The sequence below is a fragment of the Epargyreus clarus genome, unplaced genomic scaffold (genome assembly GCF_041222505.1).
Source record: "Epargyreus clarus isolate Ecla_fem2 unplaced genomic scaffold, WU_Ecla_fem_2.2 ptg000021l, whole genome shotgun sequence".
Classification (NCBI taxonomy): domain Eukaryota; kingdom Metazoa; phylum Arthropoda; class Insecta; order Lepidoptera; family Hesperiidae; genus Epargyreus; species Epargyreus clarus.
In genome coordinates this window covers 1458041-1485744 of record NW_027332228.1, presented here as the reverse complement: position 1 = coordinate 1485744, position 27704 = coordinate 1458041, and the positions used below count along the sequence as shown (strand labels likewise).

Below are 27704 nucleotides of genomic sequence, written 5' to 3'. Positions count from 1 at the left end.
CTTCTGAGAAGTAGTTATATTATCATCATATATTATCAGAAAACATTTATCTTTCTCTCTACAAAAGTTTATTACTTCGCCAATCCACCTTGAAGGTATGAGGGTGGAAGAATAAAATTATAATGCCAACTCCGAGCACGTCTCGGAGCTTAGGGGTTGGTCTTGACTTTCTAATAACATTTTAATAATAAACTCGCGGTTGTCACAGTACAATGAGAAAATTGTGTTTTGGTGCAAGAGATATGTGAGGAGCGATTGTTACATGAACCATTTTAGTAGTAATTTTTATTATCTCACTTAATCTTAATATATTCCACAAAGTAGTAGTATTACTAGTATATTCTTTTTTTTATTATTTATTTAGGTTAACAAACAGTTACACAGCGAGATATAGTTAACAAAGATAAGATAAGATATAATTAACAAAGTAGGTAACTGTAAACCAGCACCGTTAACCACTGTTTACTATAATATAATTGAAATTGAATACAATTGAAAGTGAAAGCATTTTTTTTTATATTTATAAACAACAAATTATTCTATAAGAATTACAAAGTTTTACAAAATTATTCTATAAGGGTTATAAAGATTTACAATGAAATCTTTCGGTACCTTTTTATAAAAGTGTTTGCATTAATGATTTTTTGAAAGTTCCAGGACAGTTATTTATAATATCTATGTGATTGAAGTTAGAATTATAGGTATTAATTAATCGATACATTGGAGAACGTTTACCAGCATTAGTCCGACATTTTACAGTAGCAAATAAATGTTGTTCCCTACGAATATGAGTATAATTTGGTATTTTATAGTATATTTTAGAAATAAGAGATATACAATCATATCTTTCATGACATATATCGTAAAGCAGCATAGCACTAAATTGATATAAAAATGATATAAAAATCAAGCCTGCAGTATATTGCCGTCCATGAAATCTTGTAATTACCGTCCACATAGGATTGAGGTCTTTCCTGAATCAGGCTATAAATACGTTACTACTTGTAGTCTATCTTACCTTAAAATAGCCTCTATAAGGTAGGAATCTGTTTTTTTTAATATATATAAAATTAGGAAAATAACTGAATTAGGACGCATAAAATAAGGATTTTCAGAAAATCAGCATTATGTGTATAAAATTACACTCGCACAAGTTAAATCATTGTAGAAAGTATCAATAAAGCATTAAGACAAAACGCAATACGTTACACTCACCAGAAACAATAAATCACGACACATATTTTAACTCGTGAAAAATAGTTCCATAATCAATAATCGCGATCCGCTTCGAAATTGGGCCGTCACACACTAGAGCACGTAGAGATTTATTGTGGATTCTCGCGACCACAAATCAAGTGCCGTCCGAATTTGTGAAAATTGCACGCCCCGTGCAGTTTTTGCGGTTACTGTTATCTCATGCAAATTCGTGCGCCGAACGCAATAATTGCCAATTTCTGTCCTGTCTGTGTGCTGCGGAACTCTCAAAAGAGTGCTAATTGCGAGAGCTGTGTTAGTGACTTTTTCGTAACTCAACTCAGTCAGTGCACTTCACCTTGTGAAATTTTATTACGTCCCTTGAAGTGTACAGCTCAAAAAATATGCATAAGAGCCAACCGAAAAAATTCAGGTATATGAAGTATTTTCGTCAGAAGAAAACCTTTCTCAATATCTTGAAATCCCTAATTTATTGCAAAAAATATATACGTAAATCTCTCATATTTTTACCTTGTTCATTTTAAAGTTTAACTTCCACATCACAATATACTAGAGAAACAGAAATCAGCGTACGGCAGGGATTGGTTTGTAAACAAATCATTACTTAAATATGAACATAATAGACAAGAGCAAATTTAACTAGCTATTTTTTCTCAGCCCAAAATATCATGTAATATTATATTATCCAGCTCAAAAGATTAAAGCTTACCTCTCTATTCAAATAACGAGCTATAGCTCAATTACTGTAATGAGAAAGCAAAGAAAAACGTCCTAGCGAGCTCATGGAGTATTCCAGCAGATAAATGTTGAAAGCGATGAAAAGATATGCAAATGAAATGAAAAACATCTGCTCGGGAATGCTTTCCAGCAATTTGAACCTGCTGACGGTATCACATTCGCATCTCGTGATTACTATAGTGCTAGTGAGCTCGGATTTGATAAATTACCCCTAACTTAAGTTTATATGACGATGTTCTGCGCCATTTTATTTATGTTATGAGGTGCCTTCCATGGTTCGTGGCAAGAGGAAAGATTTTTAAATTATATATCAATAGCAAACGCTGCTCTTCTTACTACAAATAATTAAGGAAAATATATTTAAAGGAGGCATTTTTGATCTATTAAGTAAGATTTCAAACCTATTTAGAACTGATACAAATGTCCATGAGTGGTAGTGACAAAATGATGATCCTAAAGCCCATTCGATGATATCAATTGGTCTGAATCTTTAATTCGTCGGTCGTTTGAAACTTCAATTCTTACACAAACTTGAAACATAGGAAAAATGGATAATAACATATTTTTCTTTATAAAGCCGAAATGGCTGAAAGTGGAGCTGCAAATCACAAATTCATATCTTTAAATATCTTTAAAAGATAAATCCATAAGAATTCATGTCGACATGAACTGTTCTCACTGTCGCTCACTGTGTCTCCATCCATCCATTCATCAGCCTTTTGAGGTCCACTTCTGGACATAAGCCTCCCCTAATTATCGCCACTCCAACCGGTCCCGTGCCCTTTGAATCCAGCGATTTCCTGCCGTCTTCTTCAGGTTATCGACCACCTGGTCGCGGAATGACCTGACCTCCTTTTTCCTAAACGTGGTCGCAACTCTATTACCTCACTGTCTCTCACTAATAGCTAAATACGGCTCTCATGTTACCCTAAACACCTTCAAGTTTCAAATAACAAAATAGTAAAGTATATAACTGTATATAAAAGTAAGTTCCTGACTAATCCCGTTTGTGTCGGCTTACCGTAAGGACACACTCAGCGACGCCGGAGTTGGGATTAGGTTCCAGTTTCCAATACTGTTTGCGAAATCAATTAGCCGCTAATCAAGTACTCGTAGTTACAGTTACTTGGGATATTTAGCTCGTATCTTATCTCTTGAAACTTCATAAGAGTGGAGAGACATTCTCTACGCACACATACTACATTTAAGTTGACTTAGCCTCAAACTTTTTCTTAATCTGATTTAAAATACAACATATATACAACATACAATATTTTGAGGCCACAACATAATCTTCGGTATATTTAGTTTAGCAAAATGTATACGTTTCTTGTTAAGTTAAACAACTATCCTACTATTTGTCATTTAAGTTTTTAAAAGTATGACCATAAGTTTTTTTTAAAGATTACAAAAATAGGGGAACGTAACTAGTGGGTTGGACCACAAGTGTATATCATACCTGTCCCTGTAGTTTCGGGACCAGAATAAGCTACGGTATCTTGCTAAGAGGACTCCGGTTGCGTTCCTTTGTTGTTATAAATTTAAGATCCTTGTAAAATACTATGTTCTTGCAAATAAATGATTTGATTTGATTTGATTTGATTTGATTCCTTTGGAGATACCCGGAGCCATCTACGCACTGCCGAGGACGTCCACCGGGGAGGTTTTAGTGTAGTAAGAATCCCACATAACCCTGCATGGCTCCCACAGCGCCGGGTACCTTTTGAAGGTTTCCCTCTCATTCCTACAGGTCTCCAGTTACTAGTATAAGTAATATAAACCATGTCAATAATACAGTATTGTAGCTTTGGTTAGAATTAGATAAACAGTGACACTAACTTAGATGCTTTCACGTAAGAGCTAAAACTCAAGACAGAAGTGTAAATATTAAACGGAATCCAACATGTAGTATTAATTAAACCTTTGATTGAGGAAGTTTGTACGCAGTCCTTAGGGAACAGGAAGATTTACGCTACTAATGGGGATTTTGTCACCTTTGATAGGTATAGATACGTATAGGTAATAATCCTATTATATTGTGTAATTAGTGAAATATGTGTGGTAAGTTGGTGGATGCCTAATAATTATCGAATTAAAATCTACTGGTGGTGCCTCCGGTGTTGTACTATAAAAAGTTAGAGTGACGCCCATGGGCATCTGTAATCAACCCCAGAATGGATTAGATATTCCTATCTGAGGTCAGCCACAGATGCGCCGCTACACCTGAGGACTAAGCTGGAACGCCCCGGAAAAGTATGTCTCCCTTACCACACCCTTCAAACAGAACACAGCAGCGCTTAAGACTGCTGTTATAAGACAGAAATAGGTGAGGCGGTGGTGCCGCCGGAGTCGAACCACAAAGAGTTCTACCACCTTACATTTCTTGGTTTATTGGTTTGTTGGTTGGTTTGATTACAAATGTCCAAAGCCGGCACTTAGCACCAGAGTGCATTCTCGTTTGCTACTACAATTTCGTATAAAAACTTTATGAAATTATCCTAGGTACGTTTAAATTACTACTCGACAACTCAAAGCTCTTGTCACCAATATTGGAACGTTATTAGAGCGTGTTCGTTTAATATTCCGTGCGACGTCACTATCATAAGTAATGCTATACAGAGAAATAAGGTTATAGTGTTACGCCGGTAGGCGAGCGAGAAGCTAATTAGGTAATGTATAATTTAAGACACTTGTATATTGTGTCATATTGTAATTTTTTTTTTACGATGTTACAATGTCTTTTAAGTTAAATGACGCTAAGTTTATTCTTGGGAGCGGCGTATATGTGCGTTTTTTCATATTTAATTGAAGACATCGCATAAAAGAAGTGCCTAAATAGGAAAATAAGTTATTTTCCAAAAATACGTAGGATTTCTAAATTGTATGGTTACTAATTAAAAATACTTAATTCGCTTACTAAACTAAAATTAGAATCTAAATAAAATGATAGTTTCGTTGTTCGCCTGGCCGAGAATCGAATCCACATAACGTGCTTACATTCAAACTTGTATGTATTTCCTGTATCTTACTCATCTAAGGCACTTCCATACGTTTCATCGCTTATCTTACACCCATCGTCAGTCGTGAAAGCGAGTAAGGTTATTAATGCAGCATTCGGAACTGTGTTTAATTCTGGATCTCCTCTAATAGAGAAAGGGATGGTAATTGTTATGTTGCATATTTCATGCAGCGTGTTCTGAAATTATTGTACAAATTGCTTCAATACAGTTTGTAAGCCAGAATGATATATATATTTGTCGCTTAAATATTATAGAGAAATTTTGGAAAATAATCTTTATTAATACATCGGTTGATACTGTATACATTTTATTTGTAAGTAATTTCACATTTAACAGTAGGGCCTAACACTCTGTTATGAGGCAGAAATATGAGGTGGCAGCGATGTCGCCGGAGTCGAACCACAAAGGGTTCTCCCACCTTCAAACTTCATGGTGTTGTTGAATCTGTCGGATTTGTAAAAAATACTCTCATATCTCTTCCCAAATGTTATGAAAGGTATAATTTCAAAAACTGCCTAAAATTCATTTATGAGACAGTTCTCATCATCCAAGGTACGGCTTATAAAGGTACTTACGCACTTTACGCTTACATTTATCTCAAAACACTACAGACGCAAGACAGTTCAAATAACGCCATTGCGAACAACAAAGCAGTGGAGCAATTTCGCGTTAATGAAATAAAACTTTTCTCTTGAAGGTAACAAAAAAGTTTTCCAATTAAATGGAGTTTAGCGCGGTTATTGTGTATTGTTCTTTATACTAAGTTATCCTCTTATAGTTTATTTTGACCTTCGAAGTAAGTAATAGATCTATTACTATATGGAGATGGTTTTAGTTATATTTAAGTAATAATAAGAAAGAAAACACTTGTGGCCAGCAAAATTCGTTGGTGGTGGTTTTAAACGTGGTAGAACTCTTTGTGGTTCGACTTTGGAGGCACCAGCGTCACATTTATTTCTGTTTAATAACACCAGTGTTAAGTTCTGCTGTATTTCCCTTTAAGGGGTGTGGATAGGGAGTACTTATTCTTAACGTTCCAACTTAGTTCTCAGGGGCAGTAACGCATCGGTGACCCAACTCTCGTAGGTATTAATTTTGTCCCTGTAGTTCCGCGACTAGAATAGGGCTACGGTATCCCCTGCCTGTCGTAGGAGGCGACTAAAAGGGGGCTTCCGGGGTTGCGGTCGGCAAGAGTGGGAGCTCGAACCGTCCAGCAAGCGACCCCGGGAAGGACGGCGGTATATGTGGTCGCATACCGTCGTAAACACTACATGGTGTGGGAGCAGCGAAAACTGCTCCCCCAGGGTAGAGCCCGTTGGGTATCGCGCTTGGAGGGCTCCGGTTGGGTTCCGTTGGAGATCCCGGAGTTCTCCAACAAGCGTTGAGGACGGCCACCGGGGGGATTTTAGTGCGGTAAAAATCCCACATAACCCGGCGTCGCTCCCACGTCGTCGGGTACCTTTTGAAGGTTTCCCCCTCGAGAAAAAAAAAAAAAAGGTATTAATTTTATCTGATGTTAATTACAGAATATCCATCGACAGCAGTAGCCAGTACTACACTGAACAAACAACAAATAAACATACATTTACATTTAATAATACAAATTTAAATACAATTGATAATTTTCGCCCTCGGAAACGCTAAGAATAATAAGTTTATTTTGATCAAACAGAATATCTTAAAATACGTACTTAACAATGAAACAATTTTCGAATTAAAAAGTATGAACGTATATAATGCCTTTTGAAATATTTCACGTTTCCCTTATACCTCCAGTTAGGGATGGCAATGCTTTCCGAAAAGATCGATTCTTGAATCTATTCGAATCGAAGTTTAATAAATCGATCCACAAAAAAATCGAGGCCCAAAGAATCGATTCTCCAAAAATCGATATTCGATCTTTTCAGCTAGAAAGGGCGAAGCCAAAAAAAAAGCTCATCGGGACGAAACTAAAATTGAAAGATGTATCCATCAGCAAAACATGTCTATAACACATTCAACCAATTTCGAAAAGAGCGATTTTCTAGGATGAAAGATCGATTCACTGAATCGATCCATTACTGGAGACTGATTAAAATAATCGACCTTTTCGGCCCAAAAAATCGATTCTTCGATTAATCGATCTTAGATCGCCATCCCTACCGCCAGTTCTATTCCATAATTATCTTTATTTCGCGAATCATAAAAATGATTAAAAGAGATCAAAGCTGCATATCTCTTTTATACTTAATGCAAGAATTTAATTATTTCTGAATGAACTTCGAATGAAATGAAATTGAAAAACCTGAACATCAAACAGGGAAGTTGAATACGTTTTTTTGTGTGAGTTATGGGAATCTCAATTTTTTATTAAAAAGTTTTTTATATAATATAAGACTAACAGATGAGCTTGCAGTCCACCTGATGGTATGTGGCTATTTCCTCCCATGGACATCTGAAATCAACTCCAGACAGGATTACATATTCCTACCTGAAATTGGACACAGATGCGTCGCTACCCCTGACGACTAAGCTGGAATGCCTCGAAAAATTATCAAGCCAGAACACAGCAGCGCTTAACATTGCTATTGTAATATTTTTATTCTAAGGCGGCAAAACCCTTTATATTTCCTCTCCGGTAACACCATCGTCACGTCTATTTCTTTCGAATAATGGCAGTGTTAAACTCTGATGTGGCCCGCTTTGTGTGTGTAACAAGGGAGACATAGGTACTCATCCGGGCGTTCCAACTTAGACTTCAGGGATAACATCACATCTGTGGCCGATCTCAAGTAGGACTTGAATCTTACCTGGAATTGATTACAGATGCCCATGGGCGGCAGTAGCCACTTACCATCAAGTGGATGATGTATTGATGCTCGTTTTCAATAAAAAAATAATGATCTGATGGTAATATAGTAAGATATATCAAGTACAAGTAATTAATTTAAAAAATCAAAAAACCCGACTGCACCAAAAAGGCTGAAGTAGAATTTCCAAACGCAGTGAAATAGGCATTTCATTATTTTTATCCAGAACGCCAAATACAAAGTTTCATAGTAGGTGTTTGCTTCAAAAACAAAAGATGTTCAAACAATATTATCCTATATTATCCTCGTAGTGTTCATTTACGCTATATAAAGAACCTATGTGTAAAATTCCAGCACGCTTAAGTTCAGCGGTTTCCCTTTGCGTTGATCTCTGGCACAGCAACTCACTCATTTAGTCCGACAGTTATCTCGATGTGTATATACGAGTATATATGTACTAGCTGACCCGGCAAACGTTGTGTTGCCATATAAATAAAAAAATGTTAAGGATGAACAACCCTTATCACTTAGGTGTAAAAAAAATAGATAATGGCCGATTCTGAGATCTACTGAATATGTACATAAAATTTGTTGAAAATCGGTGAAGCCTTTTCGGAGGAGTACGGTAACTAACACGAGAATTTTATATATAAGATATATTATATAATGTATGTGTAATCTCCTCTTAGTTTCCTTTATTTTTACACCGAGTTCGAGTAGCGATAGATTTGGTTAACTTTTTTAAAACGTGTTACTATTTCGCGAAAAAATTCACCATTTACGATCTATAAAATATATAACTTCAGTAAATCAAAGTTTCGGTCATTATTTTACCTCGTTAGAGGTAGCATTTCATTATTTTTATCCAACAAGCCTGATACAAAATGTCATAGTGTTTGCTTCAAAATCGACGACTGTTCAAATGAACTTTTAACCCTTATTTTACCCTCTACGGGGTTGATTTTTCAGAGGGGGATAAATAAGTGCGTCCTTGTACCTATCCAGAAAGCCAAATACAAAATTTTATAGTAGTTGCTTCAAAATTAAAGGATTTCAAAAAAACTGTTTTCCTCTTTTTACCCTCTTAAGGGCAGAATTTCCAAATGGGCCTTTCTTAGTACTTATTCAAGCTATATAGAGAACCTGTGTGCAAAATTTCAGAACTGTAAGGTCATTGGTTTAGGCTGTACGTTGATTTCTGAAAAATGAAAAAGTCATTTAGTTAGTCAATCAGTCAGTCACCTTACTGTTATATATATATACAAATATATTTTTATAATCTCCGTTTAATTTCCTTCCATTTGATACCCTACTCGATAGGTTCGGTTAACTTTTTTTTTTAAATGTGTTACTATTTCGCGCCAAAAATCCGCCATTTTGATTTTTTTTTACTAACACCTATCTAAGGACACTCGGGTCATTGAGACAAACATAATGACACTTTAACTGTTGAAATTCATCCAGCCGTTTGTTAGATCGGATCAAATAAAGAAAGACAAACATACAAGATACGCGCGAAAAACATAACCCTTCCTTGGCAGTCGGGTAATAAAAGATACGTTGATTTTCCGCTTATATTTAGTTTTATCTCCACGTCGCAGGCTTCAGCTCGAGTTCATTATTAAAGCGATTAGCAGCTGACGCGAGAAGCTGCTACCGCTTAGCGTTACTTCCTTTTGGATGCTTTTAATGAATACGTTTCTTGCTTATGCCATGGAATTCATAGAGTTGTTTACCCTTTTCACTTATTAAGGCATTTTGTTCGGAATATGTGTTAAACAACAGGTGTGATATATGTATTAAACTGTTGTTTACATATGTAGAATTGTAGAGCATGAAAGTCTTATTTTTAAAGTTATCAAAATCATAATAATTATATAGAGTTCGAGTAGCGATAGATTTGGTTAACTTTTTTAAAACGTGTTACTATTTCGCGAAAAAATTCACCATTTACGATCTATAAAATATATAACTTCAGTAAATCAAAGTTTCGGTCATTATTTTACCTCGTTAGAGGTAGCATTTCATTATTTTTATCCAACAAGCCTGATACAAAATGTCATAGTGTTTGCTTCAAAATCGACGACTGTTCAAATGAACTTTTAACCCTTATTTTACCCTCTACGGGGTTGATTTTTCAGAGGGGGATAAATAAGTGCGTCCTTGTACCTATCCAGAAAGCCAAATACAAAATTTTATAGTAGTTGCTTCAAAATTAAAGGATTTCAAAAAAACTGTTTTCCTCTTTTTACCCTCTTAAGGGCAGAATTTCCAAATGGGCCTTTCTTAGTACTTATTCAAGCTATATAGAGAACCTGTGTGCAAAATTTCAGAACTGTAAGGTCATTGGTTTAGGCTGTACGTTGATTTCTGAAAAATGAAAAAGTCATTTAGTTAGTCAATCAGTCAGTCACCTTACTGTTATATATATATACAAATATATTTTTATAATCTCCGTTTAATTTCCTTCCATTTGATACCCTACTCGATAGGTTCGGTTAACTTTTTTTTTTAAATGTGTTACTATTTCGCGCCAAAAATCCGCCATTTTGATTTTTTTTTACTAACACCTATCTAAGGACACTCGGGTCATTGAGACAAACATAATGACACTTTAACTGTTGAAATTCATCCAGCCGTTTGTTAGATCGGATCAAATAAAGAAAGACAAACATACAAGATACGCGCGAAAAACATAACCCTTCCTTGGCAGTCGGGTAATAAAAGATACGTTGATTTTCCGCTTATATTTAGTTTTATCTCCACGTCGCAGGCTTCAGCTCGAGTTCATTATTAAAGCGATTAGCAGCTGACGCGAGAAGCTGCTACCGCTTAACGTTACTTCCTTTTGGATGCTTTTAATGAATACGTTTCTTGCTTATGCCATGGAATTCATAGAGTTGTTTACCCTTTTCACTTATTAAGGCATTTTGTTCGGAATATGTGTTAAACAACAGGTGTGATATATGTATTAAACTGTTGTTTACATATGTAGAATTGTAGAGCATGAAAGTCTTATTTTTAAAGTTATCAAAATCATAATAATTATATAGACTTAAATAATTGAATTGAGGAAGGAATTCTCGAGAAATGAAAATAAAGATTTCAAAACAATAAAATTATCGAACCCGGTATTGGCATAATTTGATTTTTACAAATCTGTCAGGAACCGTTCAGGTGAAAGAGGGAAATGTTACTAGAAAGGAGAGGGATGAAATTTTTTTGAAAGGATAATCAAATCACTGCTTTTATGTCAATATTTAAACCTAATGTCATGGATCGTGATCACGAAATATTTCGTCATAATAACGAAATACATAACATGGTAGAAATATTGGCATTAATTAATTCCAGATCAATAATAACTTTATAACGTTTTTTTTTATAATATAAGAGTAGCAGACTAGTATGCAATCCACCTGATGGCAAGTGGCTACTGCCGCCTTTGGACATCTGTAATGCCACTACCTATACCAAATAGGATTAGATATTCCTACCTCGGCCACTGATGCGCCGGTACCTCTGAGGATTAAGCTGGAACGCCTCGGAAAAGTATGTCTCCCTCACCACGCTCTTCAAACCAGGATAAGATTAGGGCGTATCTATTCCACATTGATATTATCTTACACTTTGCTATAATACTGTATCCTCTGTGTATTACAAAATACCTCGTGTATATATATATTTGCGTTGAATTATCAGAGCGTCGCAGCCGCCTTGGAAGCTTCGCTGCCTCAATAATCTGATTAGCTGTCGCGGAAGCTTTCATTATTCAGGTTATAGTTGTTGTCACACACGTCTTGCATAACGAAGTTGCTTGTATGCATAGAATTGGGTACTCACTGACAGGCAATTTCCAGAAGATTTTTGTTCTATAAAAATAAAAAGCAGTGATAGCCTAGTGATTAAGAAACTTGGTCTCTTGATCGAGGTTCAAAGTTCAAATCCCAGAACACCGCTGATTTTTCAAGTTATTTGCGTATTAGAAATTAATTATCACTTATTGAAACGGTGAAGGAAAACATCGCGAGGAAACCCGCATACCTAAGACATCTTTAAAAAAAGTTTTTTAAAGGTATGTGAAGTCAACCAATTCGCGCGTCCAGGGTGGTGGACTCTGAGAAGAGACCTGTGCCCAGCAGTGGAACAGCGATGAGTTGTTAATGATGATGATTATGATGAATAAAAAAGTTATTCTGGTATTCTGCCACTACCCATGAACAAGATTTAACCTCAGATAAGATAGGAGTCATGCATGATCTGTTGCAATTCCATTAGACTAAGATACCTCGTATCGTTTGTAGTTGACGCTCAGATAATCCAGGGGACGATGATTTTTTCGAGCGAATTTTTGCAGCCCAAACGGCTTGATTTTAACATATGAGGTGTCGTTAAATTGGTCTAAATTGTGAGAGTGACGTAGGCTATACTTTTAAGTAGTCGAATTTTTCCTTTTTATAATATTTTTTTAGTTCACTTACCCCCTCTTTCGCACTCAGAAGAAAGGGTGCTAACTTCTTACTAGAAATCTATAGATGTTGTGATGTTTGTTAAACGACTGCGTTGCACGATCCGTGCCAAGCAATCGTGATTTTCAATTGCTATTTACACAATAATCTGATTCCTTGATATTTATTTTGGAATGAAATTGAACAAGCAAAAATTCAGTGCAATATTTATAAAGAAATCATACTCCGTTCTGTTTATATTTACACTAGCAATCCATACTGCAATACGCCAACCGCTTTCGCGATTGACCTGTATTTGATATTTTAGCATTTATTCACTTTCATCGCGAGTATTGAAATTGTAGCTTGAATTTTCCCTTATTATTTTTAAATTTACATGAGATAACTCTATTTCCAATAATCATTTATATTTTGTATGCGGCCGCGATGTAGATAATATAATTAATGATTAAACGAACTTACCTGTAAGTGAAGTTCTATCATAATTATGTGAGGTGCTTCGTTCGAAGAGATTAGATATAATACACATGTAGTCTCACTTACAATGTCGCCATCTATGCACTTAGTTCAAAGAATAGATAAAATAGAAAAAACAAAAATATGTAGGTACGTCACCAATATTACCTGACGGCTGCACTGTATTCAACTTGTCATTTAGTTTAGAGTCGACACAAGATTATATTTCACAATTATTATTAATGGGCGATAAAAATATTTTTGGGGAAGGGAGGGATGCTAATCTCTTCGAACGAAGCACCTCACATAATTATGATAGAACTTCACTTACAGGTAAGTTCGTTTAATCATTAATTATGCTTCAGTGCTTCGTTCTTCGAGATTAGATATAATACACATGTAGATGTTGAGAGTAAATTGTGAAATATTAATAAAATATTGTGAGTTATTCAAACGAACATATATTTTATAAAGAAAATCATAAACTAGTATAATAATGATTTTAACAAATCAGAAATACTAGAAAAATAAGAACAAGTAATAAAGTGTAATTTCATGAAACTACACAATATGTTAATTATAACCAAGTAATGAGATTAATTGTTAATATCTAGTATACTCCTAGCGAAGGAGTGATTATGACAGTCGGCAGTTATTGCTCTATTGTAAAATTTGGCAAAAGTTGTAGATGTGCCACTCCATCCGGCAGTTTTTCGAATTAAATCTAAATTAATACCCTGCCTGTGAGCTCGAGATGTGCTTGCATGTCTAGTGCTATGTGCAGAAAATTTCGTCACATCTACTCCACAAGTTTTCAAAGTGCGCTTTATCCATCGACTCAATGTTTGCGGAGACACTTTATTATGTGGTTTTCTCGTACTAATAAAAAGATAAGTGTGGTTATTTCGTAGGGACTTAGTTATGTCTAAGTAATCAGATAGTAACCTGGCTGGGCAAATATCAGGTCTGTCCCGAAAATAAGGGAGTACAAGAGTTGGTTGTACTGAATTCACAAGTGAAGTCTTTATTAAGTCGGGTATTTTAATTGTAATTTCACTACAGCTAATATTAATGTTACGAATGTTAATTAATGAAAAGGTTTGAACCCTGTGTGCTGTCACTAACGCGAGTAGAGTGACCAATTTATATGAAATTTTTTCTATGGATAAATTTTGGTTTGGTGTCCAACTTGCTAAAGTTTCTATGACTAGTGAAGTATCCCAAGTCATGTCGTACTTTGGTAACGGAGGTCGAAGTCTGAATAAACCCTTAAAAAATCTTTTTATACGATCATCCTCCCCGAGTCGATGGCCAAGAATAAGAGAGAGGGCAGATCTACAACTGTTAAGGGTCCCGTATTGGGCGCCTGAATAAAATAAATCAGTTAAGAAATATATAACATTGGGTATGGAAGCCTGGTAAAAATTTATATGATTTTTAGAACAAAAAAGAAACCATTTCCTTAAACAGGTGTCATATTGTTTGATAGAATTTTCTGATAGCGACGCAAGCATGATGTCGATAGACGAAGGTGATATACCCCTCTTCAGAAAAGACTTCCGCACAGTATCCCGGCAACCAGGGTAATTTTCTGGTGTATGCGTTGGTTGCTAGAATGTGAAATGATAAGTTCATTAGAAGGATGAAAATACAATGGCTTAGATATCAACAACCCTTGGAATAAAGGGTACCATGGCTGTGTTGGCCACACAGGAACTATGAGGATACCTCTAGCTTTATCGCTTATTATTTTTCTCAATGTTTTGAGAATTATTGAAAATGGTGGGAATCCGTAAAAATACCATTGAGACCAGTTTATGGAAAATGCATTGATAGAAAATGCATCAGGATCTTTATGCCAAGATACATATTTGGAGCATTTCTTGTTAATGCGACTTGCAAACATATCGATATCTGGGGGGCTAGCCAAGTTGACATTCTACAGTCGCTTGCGCTGTAGAAACGCTATAGAAACGCTAAAATGTATGAAATTATCAATGATCACGTGATCAAAATAGCGAAGTAGAAAAGTCGTAGCCAAGTTACACGATAGAATAGAACGCTAGCGATTCTACAATGCCCATGTCATTGCTTTTTTCCATACAAATGACAACCTTTGACAACCTATTGACAACCTTTTGATTTTTTTGTCAAATTTGTTAGCGAAGCGTATTCTAAGATAAATGTCATAGTGAGCGATCGCGCCGACCCTGTAGAAAACGTAAACGCTAATAAAATGGCGAATTCTGTATCAGCTGTTTGTCACTTCACTACGCGCTATCACTGCATTATAGACTTTAATTACTTTTGATCATTTGAAAATGTATACCTACTTTAAATTTGTTGAAATTTGAATATGGCTCTCTATAACTAGTGTATCCTAAAATATTATAGAAATGAATTGCACAGACGTTTTTCTATTTTAAATTAATATGAACATATAATACAATAGATAAGTAGATAGGATAGAACTTAGAGTTATTCCAGTGCTTAAATAAAAATATTGTCTCAGTTTAACTGTTTTATTGAATCATTATTAATCCTTCTCATAATAAATTTACTTGTAACTAAACAATTTATTTAAATCTTAAAAGAAAAATATAATATTAATATCCGTATCCTTTTTTTCATTATTATCTCCTGTTTCTCTGCAATCTCCCTGTCTAGGCATAAAGCTGGTAGTTATGAGGTTTATTTGTTGAGATGGCATGTATGGTATACACCCAGTGACATACCCATTTATAATTATTGCCTCCCCGGAAGCCGCTCCTACGATGGGAGAAGATCCTGAGTAGCTCTCCTTTTGATGAGCTTAAAAGTGCGGGTGGATTTCATAAGCTCACTAGCAAGCCCATTGGGGTGTCCTTATATGTACGAGTATATGATTTTAGTTTATTTGTCACTTCCTCTTTCCCTGTTGTCTCTGCGGCATCAGCTGTCATGCGAAGCATTTTCGATTGGAAGCGTTGTGTGATGTCCAAGTTTGAGTTGGATGCGGTTCTCCAAAGCTTAGATCCATATGACCATATCGGTTTTAGTATGACTTTGTAGTAGTCAAGTTTGTTGCTGAGAGACATTCGTGCCATGAGCCAGTAAATTTTACGAAGTTGGACGTCCAGATATTTTCTTTTGGTCACATCACAAATTACATGCAATCGCTGTTACTGTCATTAGTAATATCGCTATAAACAATAATTTGTATGCTCTTTGTAAACAATCACCAATCACCATAGTTACCGTTCATAGACAATATTAAGTTTAGTTTTTGCAAATAGTTTTAATTAACAAAATACATGTACTATAAAATATGGTATATTTTTTATGTATATTATGATGTTATATTTTAATATTACTATTAAATAATTAATCATTACCATGTAGGTATTTTGGCTTGTGTAGAAACCAGACGATATTGTATTTGACGGCACATTGATATTAAATGTGATCGCTAACCATAGACTTATCGTATATGTAGAATGAAACTTGCTAACGAATAGAATAGAAAACGAATAGAATGCAAAGTTTGTAACATGGCTAGCCCCCCTGGTTTGCCAAAATTATTAATGATTTGTTTAAATGCTAAATTAGACAATTCCCACTCAACGTCAGGATGAACTCGTCTTGATTCGGCATCAGCGATGCAATTTTCGACTGATGGTATATAAACGGCATAAATAAAAATATGTCTAGCCTCGCACCACGTCCATATGTCTTTGGTGATTTTTGTAAGATGGGGGTATTGAACTCCACCCATGCGATTGATATATGATATTGCTGTCGTGTTATCAATACGTAATATTATCTGACAACTTCTTACTTCTTTAGCAAAAATTTTTAAACCTATGAACGCTGCCAGTAATTCTAATAAATTGATGTGTTGAATTGATTCGTTACAACTCCAAGTACCACTTGCCCTTTCTCCCGCACAACAGACACCCCATCCCGTAGTTGAGGCGTCAGAATATATTTCGAGATTATATTGATCATACTTGATTCTACATACAGAACTATCAATAGATTTTATCCACCAATCAAAATCGGAATGTAATGTCGATGGTATGGTCATATAATTATTATAATTTTCATCTACCTTAAGATTTAAAAATTTACATCTTTCGAATTCTTTCGTATATAGCCAGCCATACTCAATAGCAGGACAGGCAGAGGTTAATAAGCCTACTAACCGAGCAAATTCACGAATTTGACATCTCTTCATTTTTCTAAATTTTTGTAATTCAGTCTTAATTTTTGTGCGTTTTTCTAAAGGTAATTTTATTTCCATTTTATTAGAATCTATTATAAATCCTAAAAATCTACAAGAAGTACTTGGAGTTATACAGCTCTTTGATTTGTTTATAATAAATCCGAGGGCACAAAGGAGTTTCTTTGTGATATCAATATTGTTAAGGCAACTATTGTAACATTGTGATATTAAACAAATATCATCCAGGTAAATTGTAGATAAATTTCCAGTACATCGTAACAATTTTATTACTGGTTTCATTATTTTTGTAAACACGTAAGGTGCGGTATTGAGACCAAATGGTAAGACATTAAATTCGAAAAGTCTATTGTTAAACCTAAATCTTAGGTATTTTTTCGAATTATCGTGTATTTTAATCAAAAAATATGCATCCTTGAGATCTAAAGTGGACATAAAACAATTTTTTGAAACGAGTTTTACCATTGTTCTCAAATCTTCTAATTTAAAATGCTTTGTATCTATAAATTTGTTAAGCTGTTTTAAATTTAAAATGAAACGTGATTCGCCATTTGGTTTTGGTACTAAGAATATACTAGATATAAATTGGTTAGTACATGGTTTACATTCTGATATAGCTCTTATGGATATTAATTTTCCTAAAGCTTTTTGAAATTTATGCATTTCGGAGTCAGAATAATTTGGACACTCTGGAGTGTTGCATTGATATGGCATTTGAGAAAATGGAATTTCATAACCACAAATCCAAGACAAAATAGTTTTGTCAGGGGTTATCTGTTTCCACTGATCGTAAAAACAACAAAGTCTACCAGCATAATTTACCGTTTCATCTAGCGTCGGCCGCGACTCGTGCTCGGACGCGAGCCTCTGTATGAGGTGGTATGCTGATGCTTCGGAGGGGCAGGCTCTTTCGCTCTCGGTGTCCCCGTTGGCCTGCGGTTCGCGGGGGGAGCCCTCCAGTTTAAATTCCTGGTGGACGGTGCTGATTTCAGCTTATTTGCGCTAACTTTAGTTGGCGCAGTGGTCTTCAATTCGGCTCCAGATTTGTTAATAGCTTTCGCGGCTTTTAATGTCTCTGAAAGGTCCTTCCCGAAAAGTAAATCCTCGATTTTTGTTAATTGGAGTTGATCTTTTAACTCTTTCTTGAGCGATGCTAAAATAAAATTGCGTCTTGTGACCGACTCATTGTGTTGGGCGTCACAGAGAATACGTCCTGTATCCATCAGTAATTTTAAGATTATTTGATCTTTAGGCTCTTTAGACAAAACGTGAGTTATAGCTTCGCTAAGAGAAGATATGGCGCAACTTATTTGTTTTTGTTTACCCTGCATAGCCTTATCACGCTTTAAAACAATCTCTGTAATTGCAGCCTTTATCTCTGGATTTAGAGATGGGGCGTCAATAAGTCTGCAATTCGTTGGGGGTAAATATGATTCAAGAAGTTCCTTTCGAACGTCCTTATTTAAACCAGAAGTAGTTATAAACTCAAAACGGACAGCTACATCCTTTTGTATATCTTTACCAAACGCTTTTGTGGCTAAGGGATCAGCTCCTAGAATATCCAAAGTAGCGTCATCCAACTCCTGTATTGGAGTGTGGGCCCCTTTGTCAACATCGGTATTAGAACCATCTAATGCCTGAATAGGCACTTCGGGTTGTGGTACAGTTCCGTCTTCGATGGTTGGCTCCAATGAGTGTTGGTAATCTGACCTGGTCGACGGACCCGGCTCGTTTGTTTCCACCATAGAATTTTCTACGCTATCCGATTCAATAATTATGTCATCTGAAATCGAATATTTTTATATTATTTATATGCCCTGAATAAACGAGGTTATAATATAATAATATAAAAACATTTAAATGACAAAAACTATCCTTTTGTATTACGTGAATACGTAAGGAAAAAACTCGTCATGAGATAGTATAGAATCGGTAAGTTGCTTATATACCTAAACAGGTATTAGCGGGTACAAAGTGTATAACTTGTACAATTAATGCGGGTAAGAAGAACTCGAGGCGTTGCTTCGTGAACCCGATTTATACAAAATTTTATTGAATAACATACAACTGTGTTGTATCAATAATTCACTATTGGCCGGTAACAACTCGAGTCGTTGAAACGCATGCCGTTTATGTTTCTTCATTCATTGAATAGACTGTTCACTAAATAACCTATAGCACTTGAATGAATATAAATAATATAAAAATTACCTTGAAGGTTATTTGACAACTGCGAAGAATCTGTAGAACTAGAATTCCTACGACGGCGTTTTCCTTTTAAAAGTTTCCTTTCCAGCTTCTTTATTTTCTTCTTAATATAATCCAAGGAATCGGTATCACTACGTTTTCTTTTAGGCATATTTAAAAAATAATTTGCACGGACGAATAAAGAAAAAATATTAAGTGCGAAATGGCGGAGCACTGAACTGTGAATGACAAGTTGAATACAGTGCAGCCGTCAGGTAATATTGGTGACGTACCTACATATTTTTGTTTTTTCTATTTTATCTATTCTTTGAACTAAGTGCATAGATGGCGACATTGTAAGTGAGACTACATGTGTATTATATCTAATCTCGAAGAACGAAGCACTGAAGCATAATTTACATTTCTGCGTTGTGTTGTTTGTTTGTTTTGGGTAGGGTGACTTAAAGTATTGTATCAAAAGCCTAAGTAGATTCTTGGATCGAGCTCGATAGGACTGTTTTAGTATGTGATGGTAACAAAATATATCAATAAATGGCAAAAATTTTAAAGATGGATTGTATGCAGATTTATTATGTACACAAAATGTTACTTGAAAAAGATTTTATGATATAATTAAACCAAATTGCGGACGTAAAATTAATCTTAATGTGCTTATGTCGATTACGACTAGGTATTTGCTTTCTTTTCACACACATTTAGGTATCTAAGCCTTATGGTTTCCAAAAATATCTGGACATAATTTTGTTGTTTTTCGTCCTTCCAATTAACGGATCTTTCACAACTACATGCAACGCAACACATTCTCGTTTAACCTAGTGTGCATTGTGTATCTAAAATCGATACCACAATCTCGAGAGACAAGGATACGACAGGTCGTCATATGCCGTTAATTTCACCATCAAAGTTAACGAGTTCATCAGCGGGCTCTTGTCTTGACGTCGGTTGGACACCCTACTCAGCTGTCATAATGACTCGATGACTGTCAGTTGACTTTGAAGTTTTTATCGGGGATATAAATTAATTGGAGTTTTTCCTCTAAAAAGATTGGTTGTGCTTTAAAAACGATTCTTTATGTTATGGATCTCATATTTATAAAAAATGTAATGTAATAAAGTTAAACATTGCTTTAAAATGTTACTAAAATGTTACTTTAAAATGTTTTAAAGTTACGCAGAAAACGGTGCAAGAGACTCTACAAAAATTACACGAAGGTACAGAAAAGTAAATACACAAATTCTCAGACCCAAAACAAGAATATGAACTATGTATAAATTTATGTTTTTTGTGAAAGATTAAGCAAAATATAATATTTTTCACAGTACTACAACGATTGTATATATTACATATATATTGTGTATATATTACAAATTGAACCCTAAAACTACATTCCATACAATCACACCGTTATTGCAATAAATGAATATGGATCGCCCTCAGCGTGGATTTAAACTTCTACATGTCTACATTCTACTGTCGCACCAGTGATCCCTGCGTATACGTACTTTCTTTTGCGTTGTTTAACCTAACGATTAGGCAGACGTGCTACCTGATGGAACGTAGTCAACGCCGCCTATGGACATTTTCAACACCAGAGCAGTCGCCAATGAATAGCCGGCTTTGTATGAGAGCTCTTTTTGCACCTTTTTTGAGGAGCCCCATGTCATAGCGCTCCGGGAATACCTCAGGAAGAAGCTCGTGCCACATCTTACACGTTCGCGATAAGAACGTCCATGTAAAATTACATTGTGGATAATATATTAAATCCAATCCAACTCACAATAAACCAAAACGTAGAAAACATCGCATTCCCTAATCCTTCCGTCCAATATTTCCTAAGATCAGAGGCACAACGCGATTGCCGTCATAACAATAAAATATTATGAGGAGCGTTTTTTGCATTCTCTGCAATATCTCGAAGGAAGGGAACGGGAGATTTAAGAGCCATGGGCCTGAAGATATACGTGTGTAGACCCGAAATCAAAATGTGATCTGAAAGAATTTTATCGCTATGGTGTTTCTGAGTATCTGATATAAGATAAATGACGCGCTGCAAATATTAATTAATAAATAATTGCAATATCATTTATTTAAAATCATATAATATGTGTGATGCTGTCGTTGGATTCATCTAAATTGTGAAAGTGACACGAGTATTACTTCCATTTTCAAGTAATTATTTTTAAGCAAAAGGTGTTTATGATTTTTTTAATATAATTACTAGGTTTATTGCGTGTGAAGTGATTATTTACCATGGTCAATTGAAAAATATAACCTTATATCATAAGAAAATAATGAGCTGAATTCATATTTAATATATTTGAATCTGTAATCCTAAAGAGGATTTATTTCATTGCTTGTCTAAACCTTAAAGAAAATGACAACTCTTAATGTTAAAAATCATAAGCATTAAATTCCTAATTCATCTAAGTCAATAATTGAGACAAATTGAGACAAATTGTTCCTATTCTCCGGAGAAGTAGAAACCGATAGATGGTGATCAGTTAAGTCCCGACTTTGGACAGCTTTCGTAATGTAATCTCCGTTGATAAACTATACCGGGTTCAAGGGCGGGCCTTTGCTAAGCTAGAACTTAGTAAACTTTCTAGCACAGAGGTAGGATTTTTTTTATAATATAGGAGTAGCAGACAAGCACGCAGTCCACCGGATGGTATGTGGATACTGCCGCCCATAGACATCTGTCATCAATCCCAGATAGGATTAGATATACCTACCTGAGTTCGGCCACAGATGCGCCACTATCCCAGAGGACTAAGCTGGGACGCCTCGGAAATGTATGTCTCTCTTACCACACCCTTCAAACCAGAACAGAGCAGTGCTTAACTCTGCTATTACGAGGCAGAAATAGGAATGCCACCAATAGACCCGCAGGCCAAGTGCGAATTGGTACACTTCACACACGTCAGAGTGATTTTCATATAAAAATCTGTAATAAAAGAAGTGGTAGCATTAAAAGAGTCCATTAGATTTTATTAGACGTAAAAGAAAACGATCGTGCAGTCCAGCAGTGTCAGATACTTTATAACTGTCAGGCAACTCAACTATTCTTCATGTAATTGCTCTCGTAAGCAGAGAAGTGCACATAAAATTTAGCCACTAACGGTCACCAATAAACGTTTTTGTAGATAGGTTATGATCTGCGGAGTTATACGCACTTTAGTCAAAATAGCTTTAGCGGTATTCTGCCTCCGCGTCCCTAAAACCCTGCAGTAACGAAGTAAGTACTCGATTTATAGTTATTAGATAATTCTTTGTTCCAAACAGTGTCAGTTGTACAAAAGGTTCATTTGGGAGAAACATTTCTTGAACACTCAATTTAATCGTAATTCTATAGGCCGTAAAGCTGATTTTGGCATGCGATAGCGTCGAGAGACACGCTTGTGGGCTTAGGAAGATTTTGAGTTACCACCGATGTTCGTGGCTTTATCACCCGTATTTTAACGCACGAGAGGTTATTTTGCAACGCAGCAATGTTTGGTCAGAATCGGATTTGTCACGGCTTAGAACTGCCTCCAGCATTTGTTTTATAGAGGTCTCTTGTCGAATCTGTGAACTGGTGTTACGTTGAAATCTTTCGGTTTGAGCAAGCTATCGATTGCCTTGAAGGCTATTCGGAGACTTGTATAAATTGTAAAGCATGATATGTTGAGTACCAACTTTTAACGTGCGTCTGTATTTAAATATTTATCTGCTTTTTGCCCAAATTTATATATTACTTATGTTAAATTATAACTAAGCAAAAATTCTGTAGATATTATTTCAGACCTTCTATGCATTAGTGCAGTGTTTAAAGAAATACCTAAGTTAGGAGTGGGTGCAACTTCAGCTCTGTTTCGATTTGAAAGGTATTTTACGCCAGATCGACCTGAGGTTATTTATTGATATGGGTCGGTAAATCATTTCCATTTCATGTTAAGTTTTCCATTTCATTTCATACATACCGAAAACAGTGTCCACTTAACATGTGATACACAACCAATTACAATTTTGATCAAAAACCCGTCCAAAACAAAGGTAAAGTGTTTGAAAATCGGACACCGGTTAGATCAACTCAAGCTAACAGTGCTCAAAGAATTCCAATATCACTTTGACACTCAGTCTCGTTTGGTCAAAGTTTGTGAACAGCTTGCCAACCATACCTGACACTTTAAAACAATTTAAAACTCCCAACTCTAGTTGAAAGATCGTATCGGACGGCTATCAACGGCTCAGTTTCGGAAAACAGTGTAAATCAACGTCGGCGTGGATACGAGAACTTTGTATATAAATCTTTTGAAAATTTTGCCCCGATGTTAAGCTGTTTCGATGACGGTTATGTACTGTTGACCTTTAAGGCTTGTTCGATCGTAGACTGGAAGCGATAAACGATATGAAAGCTATTATTATTCTCCGTAAATGAAACACCTTGAGAAGCTGAGGTACTTTATTGCTTCTTAAGTGTTTAAAAAATTGTGTAAAAAATCGCATCGCTTTTTTTTAATTTGAAGAAATCAACGACCATGCAATCTATCTGATAGTACGTGGTCAAAGCAATCAGACTACAGATCTTGATCAATCTATGATCAACATCTGTAATCAACTCCCAATAAGAAACCAATGTATAACTACTCTAGAGGACTAGTTGGATCACGCGTATCTGCCTCACCGACATGCGGTAACATTAACACTCTTAACACTACTATTGTAACGCACAAAATTCGCAGTAGTTTTACCGCTTAGTCTTGCCACACATTCACCATATTTTCATTCAATAAATAATATCTTCAACATCCCTTATATTTTATAGTCGTTACTTATAACAAGTCCTTTATTGATGAATATAACGAAAACAACTTGTTATTCACCTGACATCTGAACTCTTGTTTTGATTTTCAAAAGTTTCATCAAGGGTAACTTGATAAACTTTTGATTGGAAGCTTTATTAAGTTTTAATACTGATTTATTTGACGTTGACGAAATGAACAAAATATTTTGTTGTATTTTGAAACTTTAACAGATACGACTTCTGTGCCAAATTTGTCGTAGATAAACTTAGCTTAATATTTTACTTATGTGTAAATTAGAATCTTATATATAAAATTCTCGTGTAACAATGTTAGTTACCGTACTCCTCCGAAACGGCTTTACCGATTTTCACCAAATTTGTGATAACCTAAGTGATAAGGGTTCTTCACCCTTAACACTTTTTTATTTATATGACAACACAATGTTTGCCGGGTCAGCTAGTAGTTATATAATAAGGTAAATTTAAATACTTATATGTTTTACTTTTCGCAGATCAAATATTATTCAATTTTAGGTAAATAACTAAAGATGAGTATTGCCCAAATAAAGAGCCTAACACGTCCTTTATATACAAGAAACATTTTAGCCGACAACCTGTCAACATTCTAAGCTTACACCCACCTAAGGGTAGGACAAAACTGGGAGGACCCTTTGTGGTTTCAATCCAGCGGCATCACTGCCATTTCTGCCTTATAACGGCTTTGTTAAGCGCTGCTGTGTTCTGAAGTATATGGTAAGAGAGACATACATTCCGCATACCAGCTTAGACTTCATGGGTAACGGCGCATTTGTGGCTGACTTCACATAAGTCAGGAAGTCTTATCTGAGGTTATTACATCTACGAGTGGCAGTAGCCACTTAACATAGACTGCACGTTCGTCTGCTACTCCGAAATTATAAAAAGGACAGACATACGGACAATATATGCTTAGTAAAGATTCTTTATGTTACGCTACAAAGTGGGGCCTTTGCCCATGTACAAATATAACTATTTTAATTTAACACTTCATAAAGCAATATAACAACGACGCGAATAATTAATTGAAATTTTCTCTTAAAGCATACCTACTATAAGTATCACTTTTATAATTAAGTAATTAACATTTTGATTGCAAAAGTATCAGCTCAAACAAATTGCTTTTGTGTATGAAACAAAAAGCTCGTTTCAAGTAAATTCAATTATTTTCGAATTTTATGTACGTGGGTGGTGGGTAAGGTTCTATTAAATCAACTAACAAAACCTTATTAAAAACCTATTAATTTTAAATATTGTGTCTAAGGTTACTCGTATCAATCTATCAATCAATCTTTTATTTTTTCGCTAATCAAAGTTCCAAATTTCACAACTTCTAGTAGGCAGACATATCGATCTAAAAAAAAAGAAAGATAGATTAATCATTAGTAGCAGGCGTAAAACATTACAACAAGAACTGAGTGCCAAAGTTGAAAGTCCACAAGAGATGCGACAGGTATCTAAGCTATTGTCCCTGTAGTCCCGGGACTAGAATAGGGCTACGGTATCTCCTACCTGTCGTAAGAGGCGACTAAAAGGGGGCGTCTGGTGCGGGCGGCAAGAGTGGGAGCTCGAATCGTCCAGTAAGCAACCCCGGGAAGGACGGTGGTATGTATGGTCGCATCCCGTCGTAAATACCAAATGGTGTGGGAGGAGCGAAAAGTGCTCCACCCAGGGCAAAGCCCGATCAGGGCATCGCGCTTGGAGGGCTCCGGTTGTGTTCCGTCGGAGATTCCGGAGTTCTCCAACAAGCGTTGGGGGATTTTAGAGCGGTAAAAATCCCACATAACCCGGCGTCGCTCCCACGTCGTCGGGTACTTTTTAAAGGTTTCCCCCTCGTAAACCAAAAACAAAAAGGTATCTAAGCTTTGGATGTGCGTAAAATCCACCATTAAGATTTCTTCATTATCATTACTTCAGTCTATTCGAGGTATGGATTGCAGCTACGGTTGCGAGCTTAAGATAGCGACCTGCATAGCAATCAGCTTGACTCGCAAATCTCTGGAAAGACAATTCTCGATTTCCAACATAAAAACAAGGTTTTTTCCAACGTCAAACCTTCTTCAATAAGTAGAAACAAGTCCACACACATACTGCTACACATAATCTTATTAAAGATTAAATAAATTAATAAATGCCAAGCCGTAAGCCAATATCCGTTTTCATAGCCACAAATAAAACAGCGAAAACTTACGTTATTATTGCATTGAACGTAAACATTTTGCTCATAATTTAAAAATTCCTCTCCATTTTAATGAAACTTATTTAATTTCAACAGAAACAACGGTCCGATTTTTTCAAAAAGGAAGCGAGCGATGGCAATATGCGATGCGACATGTTAATTTTCATAATTAATTTGCAAATTTAAACGTAGGGACAAATGGAGATTAATAAAGCGAACGAAAGTTAACGTTCATTATCTTGATTGTATCGTTGTTTAACTTGCCGAAATTAATGTTGCGTTGTTGTGTTATGTTATGAAAAGTTGAATTTTCTTTAAATTGAATAAACGCGTACATGATTGAGGCGAACCGCTCGGATTGTCTCGTAACTGCTATACAACGTTAGAGCTGTAATTATTCAACGACAACCAACTCGATGACCGATACCGACACCGACAGTTGACCGCAATCGCCAACGATGGTCACGGACTGTCGACTGCTGCCGACGCGAGCTTTCGTATACCCTTAGAGCGTTTGTCCACCGCCACCGTCACCGGGCCGTCACCGAGAACCAGATGACTGCACCGCACCGCACATGCCGCAAGGCACGTCCGTCATGTCATATTAAAGTGAACTCAAATTAATCTCGTTCTGGGTGACGGTCCAGTGACGGCGGCGGTGGACAAACGCACTTAAGCAACATTGGACGCAGTCGGGAGTCGTATGGGTAGCTACTAAGTTTTCTTTTATTGTGTGCTAGAAGCAAATGAGGATATTGTCCACCTTATGGAAAATGGCAACTGGTATCCATAGTCTACATACATGCTTGCTTGTTTCTACATTACAAAAAAAATATCGTTTTAAGAATAAAAAAAATATCTCAAAAATGAATGCTGTCTTTTAATCACAATTATTATAATAATTATTTTTTATGATTATCAAAAATACAGAGAGGATCGCTAAAAATAAAAGATAAAACAAAATTTGGAAGTAAACAGTAGCACTACACAAAATGTTATTTGGCAGAGCATTGTTCCAAAAAGCTCACGTGTCAACGTGCAAAGATAAGAGAAATGAGCTTAAATTTATCTTTTGGGGTAGCTTTTAACCCAAATCTTGTGATCTAGTAAATTAAGTAAAGTTTCGTTTTTATACTTAGTGGAAGAGAAGTGGGTTAATTATCTTAAAGTGGTAGGTTAATTATTTAGACCTAATTATGAATTTGATTTTATGGACCGCTTTTGATGTACGGGTATTCCTATTAGTTTTTATGATATCTTGGTACAGGAAGAGTATGGTATGTTGTGAAGCAAACCATGTGTATGAGTATGTATGTATAGCATAGTTGCAAGGTAGGTTGCAAGGGAGGGAGAAAGATATAAGTAACACGGTAACTAATGTGTAATAGATCGACTACACCGTCTTAGCGATCGCCAAAGTACACAGAAGAATGTATAATACATATGTTCTATATGTAGTCGATCACAGATGCTTTGCCACTCAAATGACAAATATATAAGTCAGTTGTCATCCACGCCCTACCACTGAAACGCAGGGCTGACTTCTGTCACCCTCAAACCATAACAAACCGATAAGACTGCAGCACCAC

At 35.8% G+C, this 27704-nt stretch overlaps 2 protein-coding genes across 4 annotated transcripts in view; one reads left to right on the top strand and one right to left on the bottom strand.

The window, feature by feature from the left end:
* Nucleotides 1–27704, top strand: part of Grip (Glutamate receptor interacting protein) — a 355140-nt gene that overhangs the window by 239338 nt on the left and 88098 nt on the right. The gene's annotated exons all lie outside the window — the stretch shown is intronic.
* LOC140751057 (uncharacterized) lies at nt 13278–19361 on the bottom strand. 2 transcript variants are annotated; one of them, XM_073084881.1, is made up of 3 exons: nt 19121–19361; nt 17732–18692; nt 13278–14297 (listed from the first exon to the last, which is right to left on the bottom strand). In XM_073084881.1, exons 1-2 carry the CDS (start codon nt 19266–19268, stop codon nt 17740–17742), a joined length of 1101 nt encoding a protein of 366 aa, XP_072940982.1. In that variant the 5' UTR covers nt 19269–19361; the 3' UTR covers nt 13278–14297; nt 17732–17739. The 2 variants fall into 2 exon arrangements, with proteins under 2 accessions (XP_072940982.1, XP_072940983.1); XM_073084882.1 differs by lacking the exon at nt 13278–14297 and having other exon boundaries at nt 17161–18692.

Coding starts and splice junctions, on each gene's coding strand:
- LOC140751057 (XM_073084881.1), bottom strand. CDS start 19,268: ATGCCTAAAAGAAAACGTAGTGATACCGATTCCTTGGATTATATTAAG. Junction 18,693..19,120: donor GTTGTCAAATAACCTTCAAG/GTAATTTTTATA, acceptor ATTCGATTTCAG/ATGACATAATTATTGAATCG.